The sequence below is a fragment of the Saprolegnia parasitica genome (assembly GCF_000151545.1).
Source record: "Saprolegnia parasitica CBS 223.65 unplaced genomic scaffold supercont2.188, whole genome shotgun sequence".
Lineage (NCBI taxonomy): Eukaryota > Oomycota > Saprolegniomycetes > Saprolegniales > Saprolegniaceae > Saprolegnia > Saprolegnia parasitica.
Window position 1 is genome coordinate 14800 of NW_012156582.1, and position 18937 is coordinate 33736.

The 18937-nt window shown below is 59.5% G+C and overlaps 5 protein-coding genes across 5 annotated transcripts; 2 read left to right on the forward strand and 3 right to left on the reverse strand.

Moving 5' to 3' along the window:
* Positions 1 to 1035: 1035 nt before the first annotated feature.
* Positions 1036 to 7051, reverse strand: SPRG_15218 (hypothetical protein; the record flags this gene model as incomplete). Its single annotated transcript, XM_012354872.1, has 2 exons — positions 1036 to 6619; positions 6672 to 7051. The coding sequence occupies 2 exons, from the start codon at positions 7049 to 7051 to the stop codon at positions 1036 to 1038; spliced, it is 5964 nt and encodes a 1987-aa protein (XP_012210262.1).
* A 1145-nt stretch (positions 7052 to 8196) lies between these two features.
* SPRG_15219 (hypothetical protein) lies at positions 8197 to 11926 on the forward strand (the record flags this gene model as incomplete). Its single annotated transcript, XM_012354873.1, has 20 exons — positions 8197 to 8306; positions 8353 to 8692; positions 8739 to 8835; positions 8882 to 8919; positions 8977 to 9030; positions 9083 to 9298; positions 9346 to 9461; positions 9505 to 9610; positions 9662 to 9919; positions 9965 to 10088; positions 10136 to 10242; positions 10298 to 10378; positions 10424 to 10459; positions 10506 to 10547; positions 10595 to 10748; positions 10799 to 10916; positions 10960 to 11057; positions 11116 to 11257; positions 11313 to 11627; positions 11677 to 11926. 20 exons carry the CDS (start codon positions 8197 to 8199, stop codon positions 11846 to 11848), a joined length of 2724 nt encoding a protein of 907 aa, XP_012210263.1. The 3' UTR covers positions 11849 to 11926.
* A 1195-nt stretch (positions 11927 to 13121) lies between these two features.
* SPRG_15220 (hypothetical protein) lies at positions 13122 to 15113 on the forward strand (the record flags this gene model as incomplete). The annotated part of the gene is made up of 7 exons (XM_012354874.1): positions 13122 to 13420; positions 13474 to 13677; positions 13726 to 13942; positions 13996 to 14550; positions 14594 to 14726; positions 14774 to 14898; positions 14967 to 15113. The coding sequence occupies 7 exons, from the start codon at positions 13122 to 13124 to the stop codon at positions 15111 to 15113; spliced, it is 1680 nt and encodes a 559-aa protein (XP_012210264.1).
* A 638-nt stretch (positions 15114 to 15751) lies between these two features.
* On the reverse strand, positions 15752 to 17287 carry SPRG_15221 (hypothetical protein; the record flags this gene model as incomplete). Its single annotated transcript, XM_012354875.1, has 1 exon — positions 15752 to 17287. One exon carries the CDS (start codon positions 17285 to 17287, stop codon positions 15752 to 15754), a length of 1536 nt encoding a protein of 511 aa, XP_012210265.1.
* A 494-nt stretch (positions 17288 to 17781) lies between these two features.
* Positions 17782 to 18903, reverse strand: SPRG_15222 (hypothetical protein; the record flags this gene model as incomplete). The annotated part of the gene is made up of 1 exon (XM_012354876.1): positions 17782 to 18903. A coding segment is annotated over one exon (1122 nt), but the record flags the coding sequence as incomplete, so codon positions are not given.
* Positions 18904 to 18937: the final 34 nt, after the last annotated feature.

The window sequence follows — 18937 nt, forward strand, 5'->3', positions numbered from 1 at the left end:
TCGCGCCCGTGCCGCTCCCGCCATCTGCCGCACCGTCGACAACCAGTGAGCTCGACGCGTTCCTGGTAGAGATGAAGGACTTGGGCGCGATGTAGTAACATTGACAATGCTGTCGTTACTGCCTCTTTGTTGGACGGTGGACGGTGGACCACTGCCAAGACAGCTTGGTGGCGTCGAGTTCTCGTATTAGCCTTCTGTACACCCGTTGCACTAGACCAAGCTCCCGCCTGCTGCCGCACCGTCGACAACCAGTGAGCTCGACGCGTTCCTCGTCGAGATGAAGGACTTGGGCGCGATGTAGTAATATTGACAATGTTGTCGTTACGGCCTCTTTGTTGGACGGTAGACCACTGCCAAGACAACTTGGTGGCGTCGAATTCTCGCACTAGCCTTCTGTACACCCGTTGAACTAGACCAAACAGCCTCCGAGTTGATAGATAGATAGATAGATGGAATGATTGATTGATGGATAGATACAGACAAATGCACTAGTCTGGCTCGTACTTTGGCTGCGAATGTACACGTTGCACTCGCTGCTACACGACGGCAGCTTCCGCGTCGGCCTCGGGGGCGGGCGGGGGCTTCATCTGCCGGCGGTCGACGACCATCGTGAGAGCGGTTGCCACGATCACACACCGGAGGACCGTGCCGTTGAAGGTCCTATGGTTGGGACTATTGTCGGTCAAGCTACAGACGCACCTCATTCTCGGTCGTGACACGCGCGCCCGCTGCACCACGCAAGGTCGAGCATCGATGCATGTAAATGCATGGGATAGCTCGCGAGACAAGACACAAGTGGGGTTGGCGGCGACGAGGCAGCGATCGGCTACGAGTCCATGACACTGTAGAGAGAGGGAGCAAGACGATCCATACGACGATGTGCGTGCGACGGTGCTTGTAGCTGGACACGAAGGCACAATAAAGTCGAGTCCTGGACGCAACGGTCGACACACTATTGCTTGCTTTACAATCGTGTCCACGCCCCGTCGACAATTAGATGCAAAAATGATATATCGATAATACATGATGTATGCCCTAGTCGTCCCGATTCTTCTTGCTCTTGACCTTCTTGACGACGGTTGTGGCCGAGACCTTGGCGACGTCGTGGCCAAAGAGCTTCGAGACTTCGAGGCCGGACGTGAACGCCGAGTTGAACATGACGCGCTGCTGGAAGAGCGAGAGGAACGGCATGAACATCGCAATGAACAAGATCGGGCCAAACACGATCCAGCCGACGGCGCGGTCAAAGCCGCGGGCAATGGCCGCGACAACCACATGGCTGCTCTTGAGGCGCACAATCATGACTTGGTCAAACCAGTAGACGGCAATGAGCAGAATCAGCGTCATCTCGACCAAATCGCGAAACGAGAGGTAGAGGAGCGACCCAAGCAGCAAGAGAAAGACACACGCCGAGATGCGAAACTTCATCTTCCGGAGCTTCTTCTGCTTCATTTGGCTCTTCTTCGCGTACCGGCTTGCGCAGTAGCCGACGAGGGCAAACAGCAGCAGGACAATGACAAACCCGCCGAGGATCATGTGCGGCGTGAAAAACTCGAGCGCGTTCGTCGACGAGAGCTTCTGGACCACTTGCTTCTTGACGTCCGTGTAAAAGAGACGGTACATGAGCTGGAGGTAGAGGCCGACAGCGACAAAGAAGAAGCGCGCCTTGCGCGCAAACTGCACAAAGCGTGCGAGACCCGACGAGTGCTCCAAATACTCGAGCTCGGCCGTCCACCAGCCAAACCACGAGTCACTCGAGTCATTCTTCGTCTCGAGCCAGTTTTGCCAGTCGTTGTAGTCGTCAATGAGCTTGTCCCACTCGAGCCCGCTCGGGTTGAAGAAGAAGGGTGCCCAGAGCCACGTCGCGGCCACAATCCAGAGCGAAAAGCTCATGATCGCGTAGCTCTGGTTGGTCGGGAGCACGCAGTCTTGGTAGTGGTTGGCATAGCAGCGCGCGTTCCAGTCGGCGACCGGCGGCTTGACGCCATTGTAAAAGCCGCGGTCCAGCGTCCAGTCGCAGTTGCACCACGAAAACGTCCCGTACGCTGCAAACAAGACGAGCAAGAAGACGAGCTCGACGCCGCGGTAAAAGTGGCTAAACGCGTAAAACCGAAAGAGCTCGGCAAACTTCTCGTGCTTGATCGTAAAGCCGCGACCGGTCGCGCGGTACTTGGCGCCGCCGTGGATGAGCGTCCGGTCGAAGTAGTGCATGCGGTTGCCCATTTGGAACGTAAAGAAGAGCGGTCCGAGCGTAAAGACGTTCCAGAGGAGGTAGCTGATGCCGTGGCGGAAGCCACGCTCGACACCGACGACGGCAAGGACCGGCACGACGAGAAGAAAGCCAAACTGCAGCGCCCACGACGCGTTGAGCGAGTCCGAGATCCCCATGCGACCGGCTTGGAGGTAAAACGCGTCGAGGCCAGACAAGGCAAAGTAGATCTTGCCGTAAATGAAGAAGTAAATGCCAAAGACGGTCATCGTCTGCGTAAAGTACCAGCCGAGGTTGCCGTAGAACCACGAGTTGAGCCGCCAAAAGTCGAGCCGGTTGGCCATGCGCATGACGTCGCGGGAGATGACGCTTTCGCCCGCACCAGACGAGAGCTTGGCTTCAAACTGCGCGAGCTGCTGCATGCCGACATCACGACCCTTGCCCACTTGGATAAACTCCTCGTGCGAGACGCGGCCGCCGCGGAGCGTCGTGTTGAAGCCGGCAAAGATATCTTCCGAGAGGTTGATGCCCTTGGAGGCCTTGGCCGTCCCGCCCGTCGTCATGACAAACGTCTTGTCGAAGATATCGGGGTGGCCGTAATGCTGGCGGACGTGGAAGAGCGCAAGCATGCGCTGGCCCTGCGAGACAAACGAGAGCTCCTGGATCTGCATGAACGACGCGAGGTTCGAGACGCCGCCAGTAAAGACGTACTCGCGGAAGCCAATGATCGTGAGCGGGTGCTTCTTGTGCTCCTTGCGGTCGACGGTCGCGAGGAGGTTGGGCATCTTGAGGCACTCTTCGAGGTACCCGTCTTGGTTCATATCGATACACTGGAGCATCTCGCCGCGCGTAAAGATGATCGCGTGGTTTTGGTTCTCCGGCTTGCCTTCGCCGACGATCGGGTTGCCCGGCAGCTCGACGCGGTAGACTTCAATGATCTTGTCCAAGACGCCGCGGATGAGCACCGAGAAAAACTTGGGCGGGCCGTCCTTGACCTTCTTCGGGCCGTCGACGTACGCGACACGCAGGCCCGGGTGCTTGAGGAGGAGAAACTCAATGTCGGCGGCTTGCTGGCGCTGCTCGTCCTTTTGCTTGCCGTACTGCTGGCACGAGCAGACGTACGAAAACTTGAGCGCGACCATGTCGTCGAGGCGGAGGCACCGGTTGCAGCGACAGCCCGTCAAGTGCATCGGCTCGTTCTGGCCAATCTCGAGCCAGTACAAGAACCGAATCGCCTCGGCGTTGTACATCATGCCACGCACCGTGCGGGCGAGCGTCTGCCCGCGGTACGATGCCCAGAGCTGGACTTCTTCCGGGCACTTTTTGAGCGCTTCGTTCATGTCCTTGCAGTTGACGCGCTCGATAAAGTTGTCCCACTCGTGCGGGTAGATCGTCTGGAGGTAGTAGAGCAGCTTGATGCAGTCGTCGTTGGCGGCCGTGAGGTCCTTCACCGAGTACAAGACGATCTCGTTCAGAAACGGTGTCGAAATCGAGAACGACCGCATCGTCCGAAGCGGCTTGGCCTCGGGCATCTCCATGAAGAGCGAGTTGGCAAAGAAGCGCAGCCGGCGCTGGCCTTCCTCGGCCCGGGGCTCCGCATCAAAGTTGTCGACGGTCAAGAGCTGGTACGCCCGGGAGACAATGTCCATTGCGACCGGGTCTTGCACAAGCGCGAGCAGCTGCCGGTGCGCGTACGTCTGCTTGTCGCCGGGAAAGAAAAACGAGTTGGGCTTGAGCGGCGTCTCGGCGAGGATCTTGACGAGCCGGTCTTGCTTGGAGAGGAGGACTTTGAGCGACGCAAGGACCGCCTCGACATTGTCAATCACGTGGTACAAGGCGCGTTGAAACTTGATGCTGGCGTCGTTGGCCGTGATCGGGACTTCCAAAATCGACTTCATGAGTTCGGCGGCCGCGGCGCGGCAACTGTAGAGGCTGCTCAGGTGCAGGCCCTTCATGACACCGTTCGTACTGACGCACTCTTCCATAAACGCAAAGCAGTCGTCCATTTCCTTGTGCTCGCGCCCGAGAAGGAGCCGCGTGACTTGGGTCGCAAACTTGTAGCTGCCGCAGATCGACTGGAGCCGAAGGTCGTCCTTGATGAGCCGCTTCTTCATCGCCGACTCGATCTTTTGCAGAATCGAGCCCTTCTTCTTGTCGGCCTTGAGCTTCTCGTACACGGCGTAGCACTCGGTGATGATGTCGAGCGACTCGTCGAGCTTGCCGGCCGTCAAGAACGCGGGCAAATACAAGCGGCGGTTGGCCGACCCGACGTCGGCCGAGTCAATGAGGTAGCTCAAGACGTTGAGCTCGCGGTTGCTAAGGACGTCGGCGTCCCGCATCGACGTGAGGCACCGGTTCCACGCCATTGCAAACGGTATCGTGCGTTCAAACTCGGCGCCCGAGACACCCGTGATCGAGTCAATCGTCGAGTGGCCGCTCTGGCTCTGCGACAGCGCGTGCGGCGATGCGACTGCGTGATACCCATCGTGCTCAAGCAGCGACGAGAAGCCCTGGGCGTGGATCGTCATGGGCTGCGCGCCGTCCGAGTACGAGATGCGTTCAAAGCGGCGCTCCGGCGGGCGCTCGTCGGGCTTGCGCTGCTTCTTCTGCTTCTTCTTCGGGACCTTGTGCTCGATCAAGTTGGCAACCATCTTCTTGTTGAAGACCTTTGGGATCGACTGGAACGCCATGCGCAGAATGCGGAACGACCGGAGCTCGCCAATGCGCAGGTTGAAGCCGTGGACCGAGCCCACGACGACCGAAAGCAAAAGGTACAGAATCTGCGCGTCGTACAAAATCACCATGACCGCGGGCACCCACAGAAAGAAAATGTACAGCACGTTGTAGACCGGCAGCTGCAGCATAAAATGCGACACGAGCAGATACTCTTCCGTCTTGGTGAACCAGATGAAGAGCGACGTCTCGACGAGCGTCTTGACCATGACTTGGTACTCAAACGTGAGCTTCCCGAGGTACAAGACGACCCAAAAACACGTGTAGCGACAGTATGCGCCGCAGGGCACGGGCAGCGACCGCCCGATGAAGCCAACGCCGACGCGCGAGAAGAGTCGGCCCGAGAGCTCGCACACAAACACCAACGCGACGAGGCCCGCGCCGCCCATCATGATGAGCGCGCCGTCGTCCGCGCGGCCGTTGCCTTTGAATTTGACGAGGGCCCTCCCAAGTACCGGTAGCACGTCCGGCAGCTTGAGGATCTCGAGCGTGCACGCGTCGCAGTTGAGCTTGCCGTCGCCCGCCTTGTTGAGCACGTCAAAGGCCGCTCTGCGGTAGTCCGGAATGCACTTGGTGTTGTTAAATGTGCCCGACTGAAGCCGCGTCGCGTCGCCGTCGAAATAGGCGATGGGACCCGCGTCATTAAAGCAGCTCGTCAACAGCTCGCGGTAGCAGCTGCAGCGGCCCGTCGTCTTGGCCACGCAGTCGGTGAACGGAATGTCGGCCATGAGCTCGGCAAAGTCGCGCGGGATCTTGGCGAGCGAGTTGCCCGCGTCAAAGTTGGGCACACTGAGGCACGTGACGAGCTTCCCGACGTTGCACTCCTTGTCGACAAAGGCGTCCGAGGTCAGTGGCGTCTCGACCAAGTCGCGGTCGCCGTTGACGGTGGTGCGGTAGCCCTTGCCGAGGATCCTCATGTCGGGGTTGACGCTGCTGCCGTACATGATGGCCGAGTCGGGGCAGACGAGGATCATGTTGATGGCAAAGCCAATCGTCGCGGCAAGGAGCGCGAGGTTGAAAAAGAAGATGCGCCGGAACGAAAGCAGCGCCCGGAGCCAGCTGCGGCGCTCCATAAACGTCTTCTTCACGAGCGTGAGGCTGCCCTTCTTGTTGGCTTTGGCGAACGCGTCGCCGATCGTATACGCCGTGTGCTTGAGGCATTTTTTGGTCCAGAAAAACTCGTTAAAGTCATCGTAGTTGCGGATCTCCGTGTGCGGCGACCGCGCGCCCTTGACCGTCTTCTTGTCAGCTTCGTTGCGCAACGAGGCGTACATGGGCCGGATCACGGATGCGAGGTAGTCGCCGGCCTCCTTGCCGCCGCCACGCCCGACCTCCTTGGCGAGCGAGTGGTACAAAAAGCAGAGCAGCTCCGGCGTTTGCCGAAAGTTGCCAGCCTCGCCCCAGATGAGGAAGAAGAGCACAATGTCTCGAAGCGGGTCGGCAAAGACGGGCTTGGTACCGAGGTACTTGGCCCATTTTTTGTAATTGTCAAACAGCTTGGCGTGAAAGCTCTTGAGCACGGCGGTGACCAGCGCGGCCTCGTGCGCCGGGTCGTCGCTGCGCTTGTCGCTGCGCTCGACGAGATTGGTCAAGAGCAGCAAAAGGTGCTCGCGCTGGTTGGCCACGTTGGCGTCTTGAAAGCCCAGCGCTCGCTGGCACTGCTCAAACGGATCGTTCCTACACACCAAGTGCAATCTCAGAAAGGCCAAGTGCAACGTCGAGCTCGTACGAGGCAAAGACGCGGGCCACCGGATGGTACATGCGCGGCAGGTCGTCCATGTCGAGGATGTTGTACTTGACGGCGAGCTTGCGCGCACTGGCCGTCGCGGGCACCTTGGCGCGCTGCGCCTTGATCATGTTGACGTAGCGCGTCATCTTGGCGTTGAGCCGCGCCGCGGCCTCGAGGTCCTCGGCGGTCTTGAACGGCAGGTTCAGCGCCCGCTCAAAGACGTCAATGACCTGCGTAAAGTGGCGGTCCGCGGCCTCGACGTCGCCGGCATTCTGAAAGTTGACGGCCGCGTTCACGAGGCCCATGCCCTCCTCGTACCATTGCTGCTGCGTCCGAAGCAGGTGCTGCGCCGGCGGCGCGCCACTTGCCTGTCGCCGCATGCTGCGTCAACGGATGCTACAAACCGACTGTGCTGTGCTGGTCGGCGGTCGCCATTCGACCCATCTGGGCGACTCAGAATCCACATGTGCCTAGGGTTTAGAAAGCCGGCAGCGTGGTCCTCGGCCCTCACGACAAGGCGACGGCGACGACACCACAGGTGGCTATCGGTAGCTACGACGCCTGCGATGCCAGCGCCACGGGCGGCGTAAGAGAGAGAAGATGCGGCCCATGGACGTCGCGGTGACGAAGAACGGCACCGACAGGAAGCGCGTGCCATCTGGTTTGGCGTCAAAAGTTGGCGTTCCCACCATGGTCGTCGGAAGGGGATGGTGTCGCTGACGCAAGGCGACCACGAAGAGGATGGCGTCGTACTGACAGGTACGTACCAGCAAGGGTCCATCAACTGCTTATGGACCCTTGGTACGTCGTTGCTACCAAGATAGCAGCAGCCCAAGCTCTGCGACCAAACTACAAACCTAGGTTCAAAACTAAGCTAAACGCCTAAGTGTCAATGGACGCGAATTGACAGAGAAGCGCGTGGGACTGGCGATGCGACGACGGCATTACGCTACGGCCAGGACGGTATGGATGGACGATGTATCTCGTCGGACGAGAACACACAAGTGCTTTCGGAAGCATCTATCTACTGAACGGCAAAGTGCAAACTCGAGTCGCTAGGGGGTCCGAGCCCACGCAGCGTACTCGGTTCGTGGTATCGCCTCGGTGGATGAGCGTGCAAAGCTGTGGGTCAATTGCTATCGGTGCGAGCTTGTTACTCGCCTTGCCACCCACAAACGCGGGCAGTGAGCTACACTTACCAGGCACATGGACAGTCCAGTGCCACGACGACGACGTGCGCATGACGAGGCCTCCTGGATCTGCCAACAACTCTGGATCGCCGCCAATGTCGATGGCTCGAAGCTCCTCTATGTAGAGCCTTGGACGATTACAGGAGGCAGTGACGACCGCTTGCGTTTGGAAACTCTGTTTTACCCACACTGGATTTGCTGCACGAACACTGGAAGGAGGAGCAAAACGGCGCGGATTGGCTGAAAAGCGACGAAATCGTTGCGATATGCACCAATCCAGTGTGTGGAATATGCGATTAGCATGTGGATTGGCTAATATTCGATCACATGCCAAGATGAGCGATTCGGACGAAGGCAGCGAGAGCGGGTCCGAGGCCGCGCCGTCGCCGACGTTCGCCGTCTACTACGAGGGCGTGGTCCGGCGCAAAGCAGGCCAAAAGACCTTGTACGTCCTTCGCACCATGGCATGCCACGTCATGGCGACCCTGTAGGAAGCCATGCCGGCTTCAAGTCCAGGCCGGCGGCCTTCTCGCCGACATGGATCGGGACCGAATCTACCGCCTCCTGCACGTGCACGAGTGGCTCATTGACAAGAAGCTCAAGGGTGTTGAAGCCGAGAACGTCGGGCTGCGTGTCGACTGCCAGCGCGAGCTGTGTGGGAGCGGGTCCGACGACGACGACGCCGGCAAGGTCACGACGTTATGGCTCGTGCTGGCCAAGGAAGCCGACCGCCGGCAGTGGAAGCTCTTCTTACTCGCGTCCTTGTACCCCCAGAGCAAGGAGGCGAGCCAAGCGCTGCAGTACCTCGAGCAGGTGGCGCAGCAGGAAAAAGTACAATTACACGGAAATATCGCCATCCTGCTGAGCGACGACACAGATTCGCCAAGCCGAGGTCGAGCGCCGCGCGCGCATTGCAACAGAGCAGCAAGAGCACGAAGAGCTGCAGCGCTCCAAGAGTCTCCGGCTCAAAGCGAGTGCGTCCATCTTGCATCATCGTCATCGTCCGCAGCTTCCTTGTAGAAAAGAAGGCCAAAGAGAAAGCTGCCAAAGGCCCCAAGGTACGAGCTAGCAGCTCCAATCTTTCGAGCTAGCTCGAAAGACGACCTTATGTGTAGAGTGACTGGAAGGCATATGAGGCCGAGGACGGCCAAGTCTACTACTTTAACGCGGTACGTGGCTCGTCCAAACACTGCTGGATAGCATTGACGCTCATGAGAATAGCGTACGGGCGAGAGTCGATGGGACAACCCAGAGGCCCCGGCGTCAGTCGCCGTCGTCACCCCGCCTGCTACCGACGCCTCGCCGGTGCTGGAACGCCGCCGATCGTCCAAGAAGCAGCCCAAGGAGTCGGCAGATGCGAGCCCGATTCGACTCGAGGAAGCACCTGTCGTCACGAGCGACGACGAGCCCGTGGTCGTTGCCATCGAGCCACTGCCGGTGCGTACGACCCAACAACGCCTATAGGCATCTTGAAAGCTCTGCAGGAAGCCGCCATGGCATCCAAATCGTCGAAGAAGAAGCTTCGGTTCGAAGGCGACGACAGCGACGAGGACGTGTCAAAGAAGAAGACGATGGCGGCGACGCTCGAGAAGCTCCTCGGGTGCTTGACCGTCTCGAGAGGCTCTCTGACACACTGTGTCTAGCGCGGGGCCACAACCCATCATGAAGCGCACGCCAAGCTCCAGCGACGACGTTGTCGACGGGACGGAAGCCGTGGACCCGACCTTGTCGACGGCCGAGCGCCTCCGGGTACAAGCTGCGTTCTATCTCGTGTTGGATCTCGACACATGTATGCCATAGCTCAAGCGCCAGCAGCGGCAAGGCAGTTTGTTTGCAATGGAGGAAGACGACACGGATGCTTTTCTGCGGGAGCTTGAGCTCAAGAAGAGCGCCCAAGCCGCCACGACGGCCGCCAAGGATGCGGATGCGGACAAGGATGCGGACGCGGATCCGTTTTCGTTTCCAATGGACGAGTGGGGGGATGTCGAAGCACAGGTGCTGCAAGAAGCCGCTGCCCACACCAGCAACGAAGCAGTCCGTACTGTGCCAGACGCGCCGGTACCTCCACCACCTTTCCATGCACGCGATGATGCCACTGCGTAGGTCGACGAGGTCGCTGAGGTCGCCGAGGTCACGGTAAAGAAAGTGAAAAAAGCAAAAAAGCTCAAGACGCCGTCGCCACCTGCGCCGCCACCTGTCGTGCAACACGACGACCCAGTTATGGTGCGTACAAGGACGTGTCGTAGTCGATGTCGATGCATTTCGTCGCCGTAGCCGCTGCAGAAACCACCGAAAAAGATGATTCCCAAAAAATTAGCAAGAAAAAGAAAACCAAACCCGCGCTCGAAGCGTCGACCTCGTCCAGCGACGCGCCGATCGAGGTACTCGTCCTATCGACGCCGACAGTGTAGCATCCCATGGGCGACACCTCTCTAGGCACCGGTGGCGAGAACAAAGCGGTCGACCAAACCACCCAAGAAAGTCAACGTGCTCGACGACAGCAGTAGTCCAAACGAGGTGCGGTGCGAAGGCCCAGCGATCGTCGTCATGCAGAGCTGCTAGGCCGTCCCCACGACAACGCCCGTCGTCGACCAAGCGGTAACCACGTCATCGACATGGCACCACCAAGACACTCGTGACGTAGGTCGCGTCACACGAGCCCTTGCCGGCACTCTCGCCCAATAGTGTAGGAAACCTTGGACACTCGACTAAATGGTGACGTGCCGTGCGTAGCCCGACGCGTGGTCCGAGCACACGGCGCCGGACGGCCGCACGTACTACTACAACGCCGTGACCCAAAAGAGTGTGTGGATCCAGCCCGCCGAGCTCGCCAAGGTGCGAGAGATTGCGCCGCCATCCCCGCGCGCCGACCCGCCAGCGTCCCAGCGTACGTCGTCTCTTTTTTTCGCAAAAAAGTATCAAGGTATCAAGTGGTAGACACGGCGATTATTGCGTTCGACGCCACGCGTCCCGTGGCCGAGCTGCTGCCGCCGCACGTCGACACGCAGGACCTCTCGCTCTGCCCGCATTGCAAGGCCGTGCCGCCCACGCAGCGGTACAATCCCTATCACTTGGATCCAGTGTCGAAATAGGGGTAGGTGTTTGGAGTGCGCGACGATCTTTTGCGACGCGTGCGTGGTCGCGCAGCACCAGCGCTATGGCACGCTGCTCAACCACACGTTGGCGCTCGTGTCGGGTACGATGATGCACACTATTGTCTGCTAGAGTGGTCGATATGACACTATGTCTATTAGTGCCGTTTTGCCAGTGCTGCGAGTCGGCGAGTGCGACGCAAGAGTGTCTCGAGTGTCTCCAGCGACACCTCTGTGACGCGTGCGCGTCGTTTGTGCATCGCAAGCCACCCAAGCACACGCACACGCGCCGCCCGATTCTCCAGTACGATCGTTGCTACCTTGATACCTTGATACATGGCGTCGATCGCGTGTGGTAGACCCCCGACGGCGTCCACGCCGCCTGTGCCTTCCGCACCTGTGCCGTTTCCGAGTGGCTATGCGATGCAGGCGCCAAGCTTCCCGCACATGCCGCCGATGGTCATGATGATGATGCCGCCCATGATGATGATGCAAGGCGGCTATGGAAATGCCAGTTTGTTTGGTGGCATGATGCCGGGACCGATGCCGGGACCGATGCCGGGACCGATGGTAGGTCCCGAGGCGCCACCGTCGATGTACGGACCCGCCCCGGCCAAGCAAGAACCGGCGACCTGCGGCGGCTGGGGCGTCGACTTCGTGCAGGCGAGTGGACGGTACACCTGGCGAGTGGACGGTACACAGCATGCCCACGATTGATTCTAGCTGTCGTCACTGCGAGCGCCTTGCGAGTGCACCGGCACCGGCGTTGACACCAGCTTCGACACCGGCGTTGGCACCGAGTGTACTAACCAAGGACGTGGTGGTCCAGCCCACGACGGACCTCGGCGACATCGAGTGGGACGACGACTCGTCCGACGGGTGGGCGTCCGACTAGTCGGTTCACCAGCGACTTCAGTGTGTCCACCAGCGACTTCAGTGCCAACATAACACGTACACCACGTACAGATTGTCCCGTCGCTTCGTGGTCGCCACGGGCGATATCGACGGTATATCGCTGAGCTGTAGCAGTGAAGACAACGAAACGTCTCTGGTTGCTCGCCTCCGAGCTGCAACTGCGTACTAGTAGTACGATGGGAGGAAGAGGCAGCGAACGCGTTCTTGATATTCTCTTTGATTGCCCGGTTGGATGCAAACGCTGCTGTGGCTACTCCCACTGTGGCGCCAACTGAGACTGGCGTGCACGCTGACGTGGCTTGGATGCACCCACCCGTCGATCGAACGTGTGACCAACGTCGAGGCGCGCGCCTCTCTGCAGCAATGTACATCACGTTACCTACTGCACAAGGTACAGAAATACTTTCAAGGACTCGACTAACGTAACATGTAGGCTTGCGGCTATGGACGATCCTGGCTGGTCTCGTTGCGAGTCGACCAAGCAGCTGCGAATCCAAACGAAGGGATCGGCGCCAAAGGATTCGCTGTCGGCGCTGTCGATGCGTCCGCAGAACGTGGCGGGTAGGCCAAAGAAGACAATATCTTCCACTTCATGGTAATGCCATTAGGTCGAGAGACGTACGGAGGAGTGCGCCGCCTTCCAGCGACGGGAACGTGGCAAGGAGAAAGTGCATCCCACTTTGCCTTTCGTGGCATACTCCCTTAAAACAACGCCGCGTCCCGTGGCACCATCCACGCCCATAAACACGGGATGCTCGTCGCTGCTGCAAAAGCATGCGCGTGTGACAAGCGCGATTGAAGCAGGTCCATTGCCTGTCATCCACTCCCATCGACGGCGTCGTTCGCAGCACCGAAACCACCTTGCCGTTCACACAAGATTCGATCACGAAGAGGCCCACCACGCTACAGTACCTGGACGGATACGAGGCCAAGGACATTGTCACGTACTCAGTACAGTGTATTGCCAACCAGCAAACTACGCCTGCACGCCTGTACTAGGTGGCTAATCGTACGGCGACCGAGCGACAGATGAGAACTGAGTGGGGTTGGACCTACTCGATGGTAACGAGCCTCCTAGTGTTGTTTCTAGGGCATGTCCCAAGCGGTTCCAAGGAAGTTCCCGAACCTTGGTCCTTGTATACCTCGAATTCGACTTGGGTTTTGTATGGAAACCTCGTTGTACTTGATATTTGTATGGAATCCGGATTCTGGGAGAGGCAGTCAATTAGTATTTAACCCAGTCGAACGCAGTCATGGCGACCGTCGTCGTCAAAGAAGAGAGCTGTGGCGACGCGAGCTTCGGCGACGTGCTGAACGCGCTCTTGACGTCGCTGCCGTCGGACGCGTCCTCGGCCTTCTTCCGCTGCCTCGCGGGCTTGACGGCCGAAGAGTCCAACGACCTCGCCAAGTACGTCGTGCAGCTCAAGGAAGAGAAGAAGTTCCGCGTGATCCAAGCCATGGCCGACTCGACGATCCCAGCGAAGAAGAAGTTTCTCGACAGCCTCCGCCTCAAGTTTGAGCGGCTCAAGGCGCAGGCGCCGACCGATGGCCGGTATCGTCGCGTTGACGCGCATACTACGGAGGCTCACAGCAGGCGGCGAGTAGGGCGCCGCTGGCACGGACCAACTCGCGCCAATCGTCGCTGCTGCAAGTGACGTCGGAAGACATTAGCTCGATGCAGCACATGCTGGATAATGCGCACATTGGCGAAAGCGAGCTCCGCCTGCGCGACCTCGAAGAGTCGCTCCACAAGCCTGCCGGCGACGCGTCGTTTGGCCTCGAGCACAACAACTCACTGCTCATGCTCACGTACCTCGTCCTCGTATGGGTGTCGCGTTGCTCATACGCACCTTGTAGCTCCAAGCGTGAGCGCCCCAACAGCAACTGGGAGCTCCTGAAAGGCGAAGCCGCGCCGGCTCAAAAGACGTGCGTTGACGACGACGGCAGCGGCGACGGCGACGACGACGATGACGACGACGACGACGACGACGACTACCAAGAAGACGGTAGCAGCACAACCGCATCGACGTCGACGACGACGACGGACACGGGCAGTCTCCCGCCGGTCCCCGAGGTACTTGCACAAGCGACAGGAAGAAGCATGCTCATGGCGACGATATTGCGCAGATCAGTCCCGAGGATGCACCGTCGACGAAGCGCTGGACCAAGGCCCAAGACAACGCGCTCAAGGAGAGCGTCCAGCTGCATGGCGAGAAGAACTGGAAGGCGATCGCCGAGCGCGTGCCAGGCCGCAACCACGCGCAGTGCCTCCAGCGCTGGCGCAAGGTGCTCAAGCCGGGTCTTGTCAAAGGGCACTGGTCGTTTGAAGAAGACAAGATCCTCGAAGTCCTCGTCAAGCAGAGCTGCAACAACTGGGGCCAAATTGCCGATCAAATCCCCGGTCGGACGCCCAAGCAGTGCCGGGAGCGGTGGCGCAACCATCTCGACCCGTCCATCAACAAGGGGCCGTACACGGCCGAGGAAGACAAGGTCATTCTGAGCGCGCAAGCCCGGCTCGGCAACAAGTGGTCGCAGATCTCGCAGCTGCTGCCCGGGCGCACCGAAGACTCGGTCAAGATCCGCTGGAAGTCGCTCAAGCAAAACCCGGACCGAGCCAACCACCATCGCCGCCTCACCGCCGGCCACGCCCTCAACAGGTGCGGGATCGTTGCGTCGCGTGATGTCTAACTAAAGATGGCTAGTGGTATGAAACCCGCACCTGCAGCAGCAGCACCACGGCATGATGCCGGACCAGAAGCTCGCGGCCATGCATCACGCGTCGCAGTACCATCACGGCCCGACATCGTCGATGTTGGACGGCATGGCGGGTCTCAGCAACGGCAACGGCAACGACTGGGGTAATACCTATCCGCGACGTTATGGCGGTCTCTTGATACGATAATAGGCATGGGAGGCCATGGCATGCCGACGTACGGCATGCCGCCGCCGCCGGCCCAGGGCGGCTACATGGACCCGTACAGCTTGCCGCGGCCGCCGCCGCCGCAGCAAGGGTCGGAGGGCGCGATGAATGTGAGTGATTTCGACTCTTGGTACAGCGTCTAGTGGGCGGAGGGTTAAGGACATATATTTGATAATAGATGGGACTCCGCCACTCGTCTGGTTTTAATCCGCAGCAAGGAAATGCGATGCAGTACCACCACCCGCGCGACTACACGTACACGCCGGACGATCTCGTCATTAAGACGCTCACGGACGAGCTCGACTTTGATTTCGCCGAGTTTTAAGGGGACGGAGACGAATAATAGCGTCATGTGTACAGCACGACCACGATCGCCGTTTCTAGCGTCCACTTTGTGCGATGATGTCTCCAGGTATCACCTTGGCAGCAAAGGGTTAGGGTACCGAGCGGCCGGCCCAAGACCGCAACGGTACCTGTGTGAGTTCCCTTGAGGATAGGCACCGACCGAGTCTCAAGTCGAGTTCAGCGAGCATGGCCGATGCAAATACCCTTTGCGACCATGTGGCTTCTCCCTGCTTCGCATCAGGCAACAGGAGAGGATTACCGCACGTCGCAGAATCAATACAACCACAGTTCAAATGATCAGGTTCTGGTCGAATTCCTTCACTTAAGTGGTCCATTTTCATGAGTGTAAATTGGTCCACTCATCATGTTCACTGATCCCTTTTCCCCGCTTTTGAGCCAGAGAGCTCACTAAGTGTACTTATTGAATTACGGCCGCCCACCGACGAGACCTGATTCACTACATTAGCTGTGGCTCGTTGGTACTCTGATACGACACGCTGGGTAGGACCTTGGAACCATCCATCGCATCAAACCAACATGTGTTGCCATCAAGTTGCCAACGCCAACTGTATTGGTTCGAGGAGATCCTCGACGTGGCCGGTCTCGAGAGGCAGTCCTCTAGCCCCGAAAGATGACCCAGTGCGGACAAGGCAGCGACTTGATGGCGGCTCGGCACGCCCGAACGTGTGCACGCGGCACCGTCGCGCTGAGGACGAGAACGCCGGCGCGCAGGTTTCTCTCTGTACTGAGCGACGCGACAAGCGCCAAAACACCGGCCTCGCCGAGCGGATTCATCTGTACGTCGAGCATCCGCATGTGCGCCGTCTGCGACACCACCGTGCTGATGGCTTGGGCGCCGCCGCCGCCAATCCGGTTGCGGCTCAGATCCAGCACATCTAACGACGGCATGACGTGGCAGAGCGCGGTGACGCCACGGCACGTCACGCGGTTGCGCGCCAATCGAAGCGTGCGCAGCGAGGGCGGTTTCTTGGCCTGTGCGAGCGCGAGCGCAGTGGCGTCCGTGACGCCCTGCTGGTCGAGCGAGAGCACTTGGAGGTATTGGCACCGGTGCAAGGTGGCGATGAGCGGTAGAGCACCCGCGTCACCGAGGCGATTGGCGTCGAGGTGCAGCTCGGTGAGCTGCGGCAAGAGTGCGATGAGCGCTTCTCGATCGCAGTCGTTCTCGAGATCCACGTTTGGCAGCACGAGCGTGCGAAGACGATGGAGGTGCGGTCGCATGGCTACGACGCGGCCACGGCTGTGCATCAGGCATGCATAGTGTAGTGCCAGTGTCGAGAGCGAAGCAGCGGTGCGCCACTGCGGCAGCACCGACGCACCGTCGATACGAAGCGATCGCAGCGCAGACGGCAGCGACGCGCGCAGACACAGGGCGCGCTCGAGTTGCAGGCTCTCGATGCGCACGTCGCGAAGCGCTTGCATCGAGTCGACGAGGAGCGTGGCCGCGCGCATCGAGTCGAAGCGAAGCCCATGGAGCGCCAGCGACTGCACGCGAGACGTGCTTAGCCACATACCGAGACGCGTCGCCATGGCATCGTTCCAAAGCACTTTGCTCGCGTCGTTGAACGACAGCGCCAAATGCAACACGTTGCTTTCCAGTACGTCGCCAAGTACAAGGTGCTCGAAGGCGCCGTGGCTCTCGTCGAGTTGCCAGCGCAGACACAGAGACGCAAGCTGATGCTGCGAGCGAAAGCACGCGCCAAGCAAGCCCAGCGACGTCGGTGTCCATACATCGTCGACCAAGACGCGGTCCCAAAGGTGCAGCTCGAGCGCGACGAGCCGATGTCGCCATGGCGCCATGCACGCAGTACGGACCTCGTCGGGCGTCGAGAGAGTGGTCAGCGATAGCAGCGTCGCGGGGCGCACACCCTTAACTGCCTCAAGCGACGTTGTGCGTACGATCGGAAACAGCTCCATGCAGTCGCTCACGTACTGGTGCAGCGAGGCGTCGTGCGGCAGCTCGAGCTCGGGCCAGATGCGGAGGCCGGGCGTGTGCATGCTTGCCGACAGCAGCGCACGGAGGCTTTGGAACGGTAAGCGCATCGCAAGTCTGCTCTCGAATGCACTGAGGTAGCGCAGGAGGTCGTAAGGCTGCGCGATGAAGACCGCGATGAGCTCGACGAGCTCGGGTAGCATGGTCGCCACAACGGTATCTTTGGCATGGACCAATCATGAACCGAGAAATCTTTTGAATCCACCAATCACAAGCGGCGATTCGGCAAAAGATCGCGGTCGGCGATCGAGTGGCAGTCGAACGTCGAGCCCTTGATGGCGATGGCATTGGGTACGACACCTTTCTAATCTGCAACCAGATCGGATCTGGAAAAAGTTGCCAGTGCTGGAATCGAGTTCCGTACCACACTGTACAGTACCGACGAGTGCATTGCAAATTATGGGCCATCGGCTTTCGACGTCCGCGTCTCGACGTTTTCGACGAGTCCACTTCACAGGAACCTCGTATTGGGGTATGAAGCCGTCAAGGACATTATTCATTTGTGTCTTTGGCTGCCATAGTTCAGCTGCGTTGTCCCGTTGACTGTCCAACCGTCACGCCCTGGAGACGTGCGCTCAAGCTGCGAAACAACGAGTATGTAATACATGTAGGTTGTCAAAGGACCGCTACAGCTGGTCTACACGAGGGTAAACTCGGTCATCTCGAGGCGGACAATCGCAAACAGTGCTTCCTTCAAGAGCGCTCGCGTCGGGTAGAGCGGCAAGTCGATGCGGTTAAAGCACGCATGCGCTCGCGGAAGCGCACCGGACTTGTACTCGATCGCCTGGAGCGAGAACGGGCACAAAAGGCCATCGTAGCTCGTGAGCCCTTTGAACCCTTGGAGCGGCACGCGCGACGAGCCGGTCGCAAACTGCAGCAGCCGCGACCGGTCGTCGTCCGTCATCTCGTCTTTCAGAATGGCCCAGAACCAATCGTTGCAGTTGGTGATGGCGAGCGAGAACGAGACGGCGGTGAAGAGGCGCCAGTCGTCGACATCGATCGCCGACGTGCCGCAGAGAAGCAGCTCGAGCTCCTTGTAGTCGAACGGCAAGAGGAGTTCTTCGGGCAAGACCGTGTAGAACCCATGCACGAGCGCCGACACTTGGTCTCGAATGCGGTCAAAGAGGAGGTACTTGGTCATCGCCTCCAAGTACTCGGTGCGGTTTTCATTCGTGACGGCGATCTGCGCGCCAAACGGCACCAGCTCGACAATCGTGTCATCGGGCCCGTGGACCGTAAAATCGAGCGCCAAGTCGTCGACGCTCGGCGCGTCACGAATGTAGCACATGCTCGCATACACGGTCGCGTCCCAATGCATGACGTCGTCCATCGAGAGCGGCGTGCCAAGAAGCGCCTTGAAGAGCGGGACGCAGAGGTGGCACTGCAGCACTTGGCCATCGAGGATCGCGCGTGCGAGGAGCCGGCCAAACGCCTCGAACCGCGCGAGATGCGTCTCGCCATGATCGCGCGCCGAGTGCGGGTTGATGCCGAACGACCGCTCGGCTTGGTTGGCCGCGATGAAGAGGCCGGTGGACGGTTCAAAGAGCGCGTGGGTGAGAAGCGTGTACCACTCGCGCTGGAGCCCACCGGCGTCCACACCGCTCTCGCCATAAAGCGACACGCGCGTGAACGAGCAGAGCTTGTCTTGCGGCAGCGCGAGTAGAATCTCGAGCGACTCGGTGAGGATCTTGTCCCGGTACACCTTGACCTTGACCTTCTCCGTGTACGAGGCCGCGATTTGCTCCAGGAGCCAAATGTACTTGATCGAGAACGATTGAAGGCGGAGCGACTCG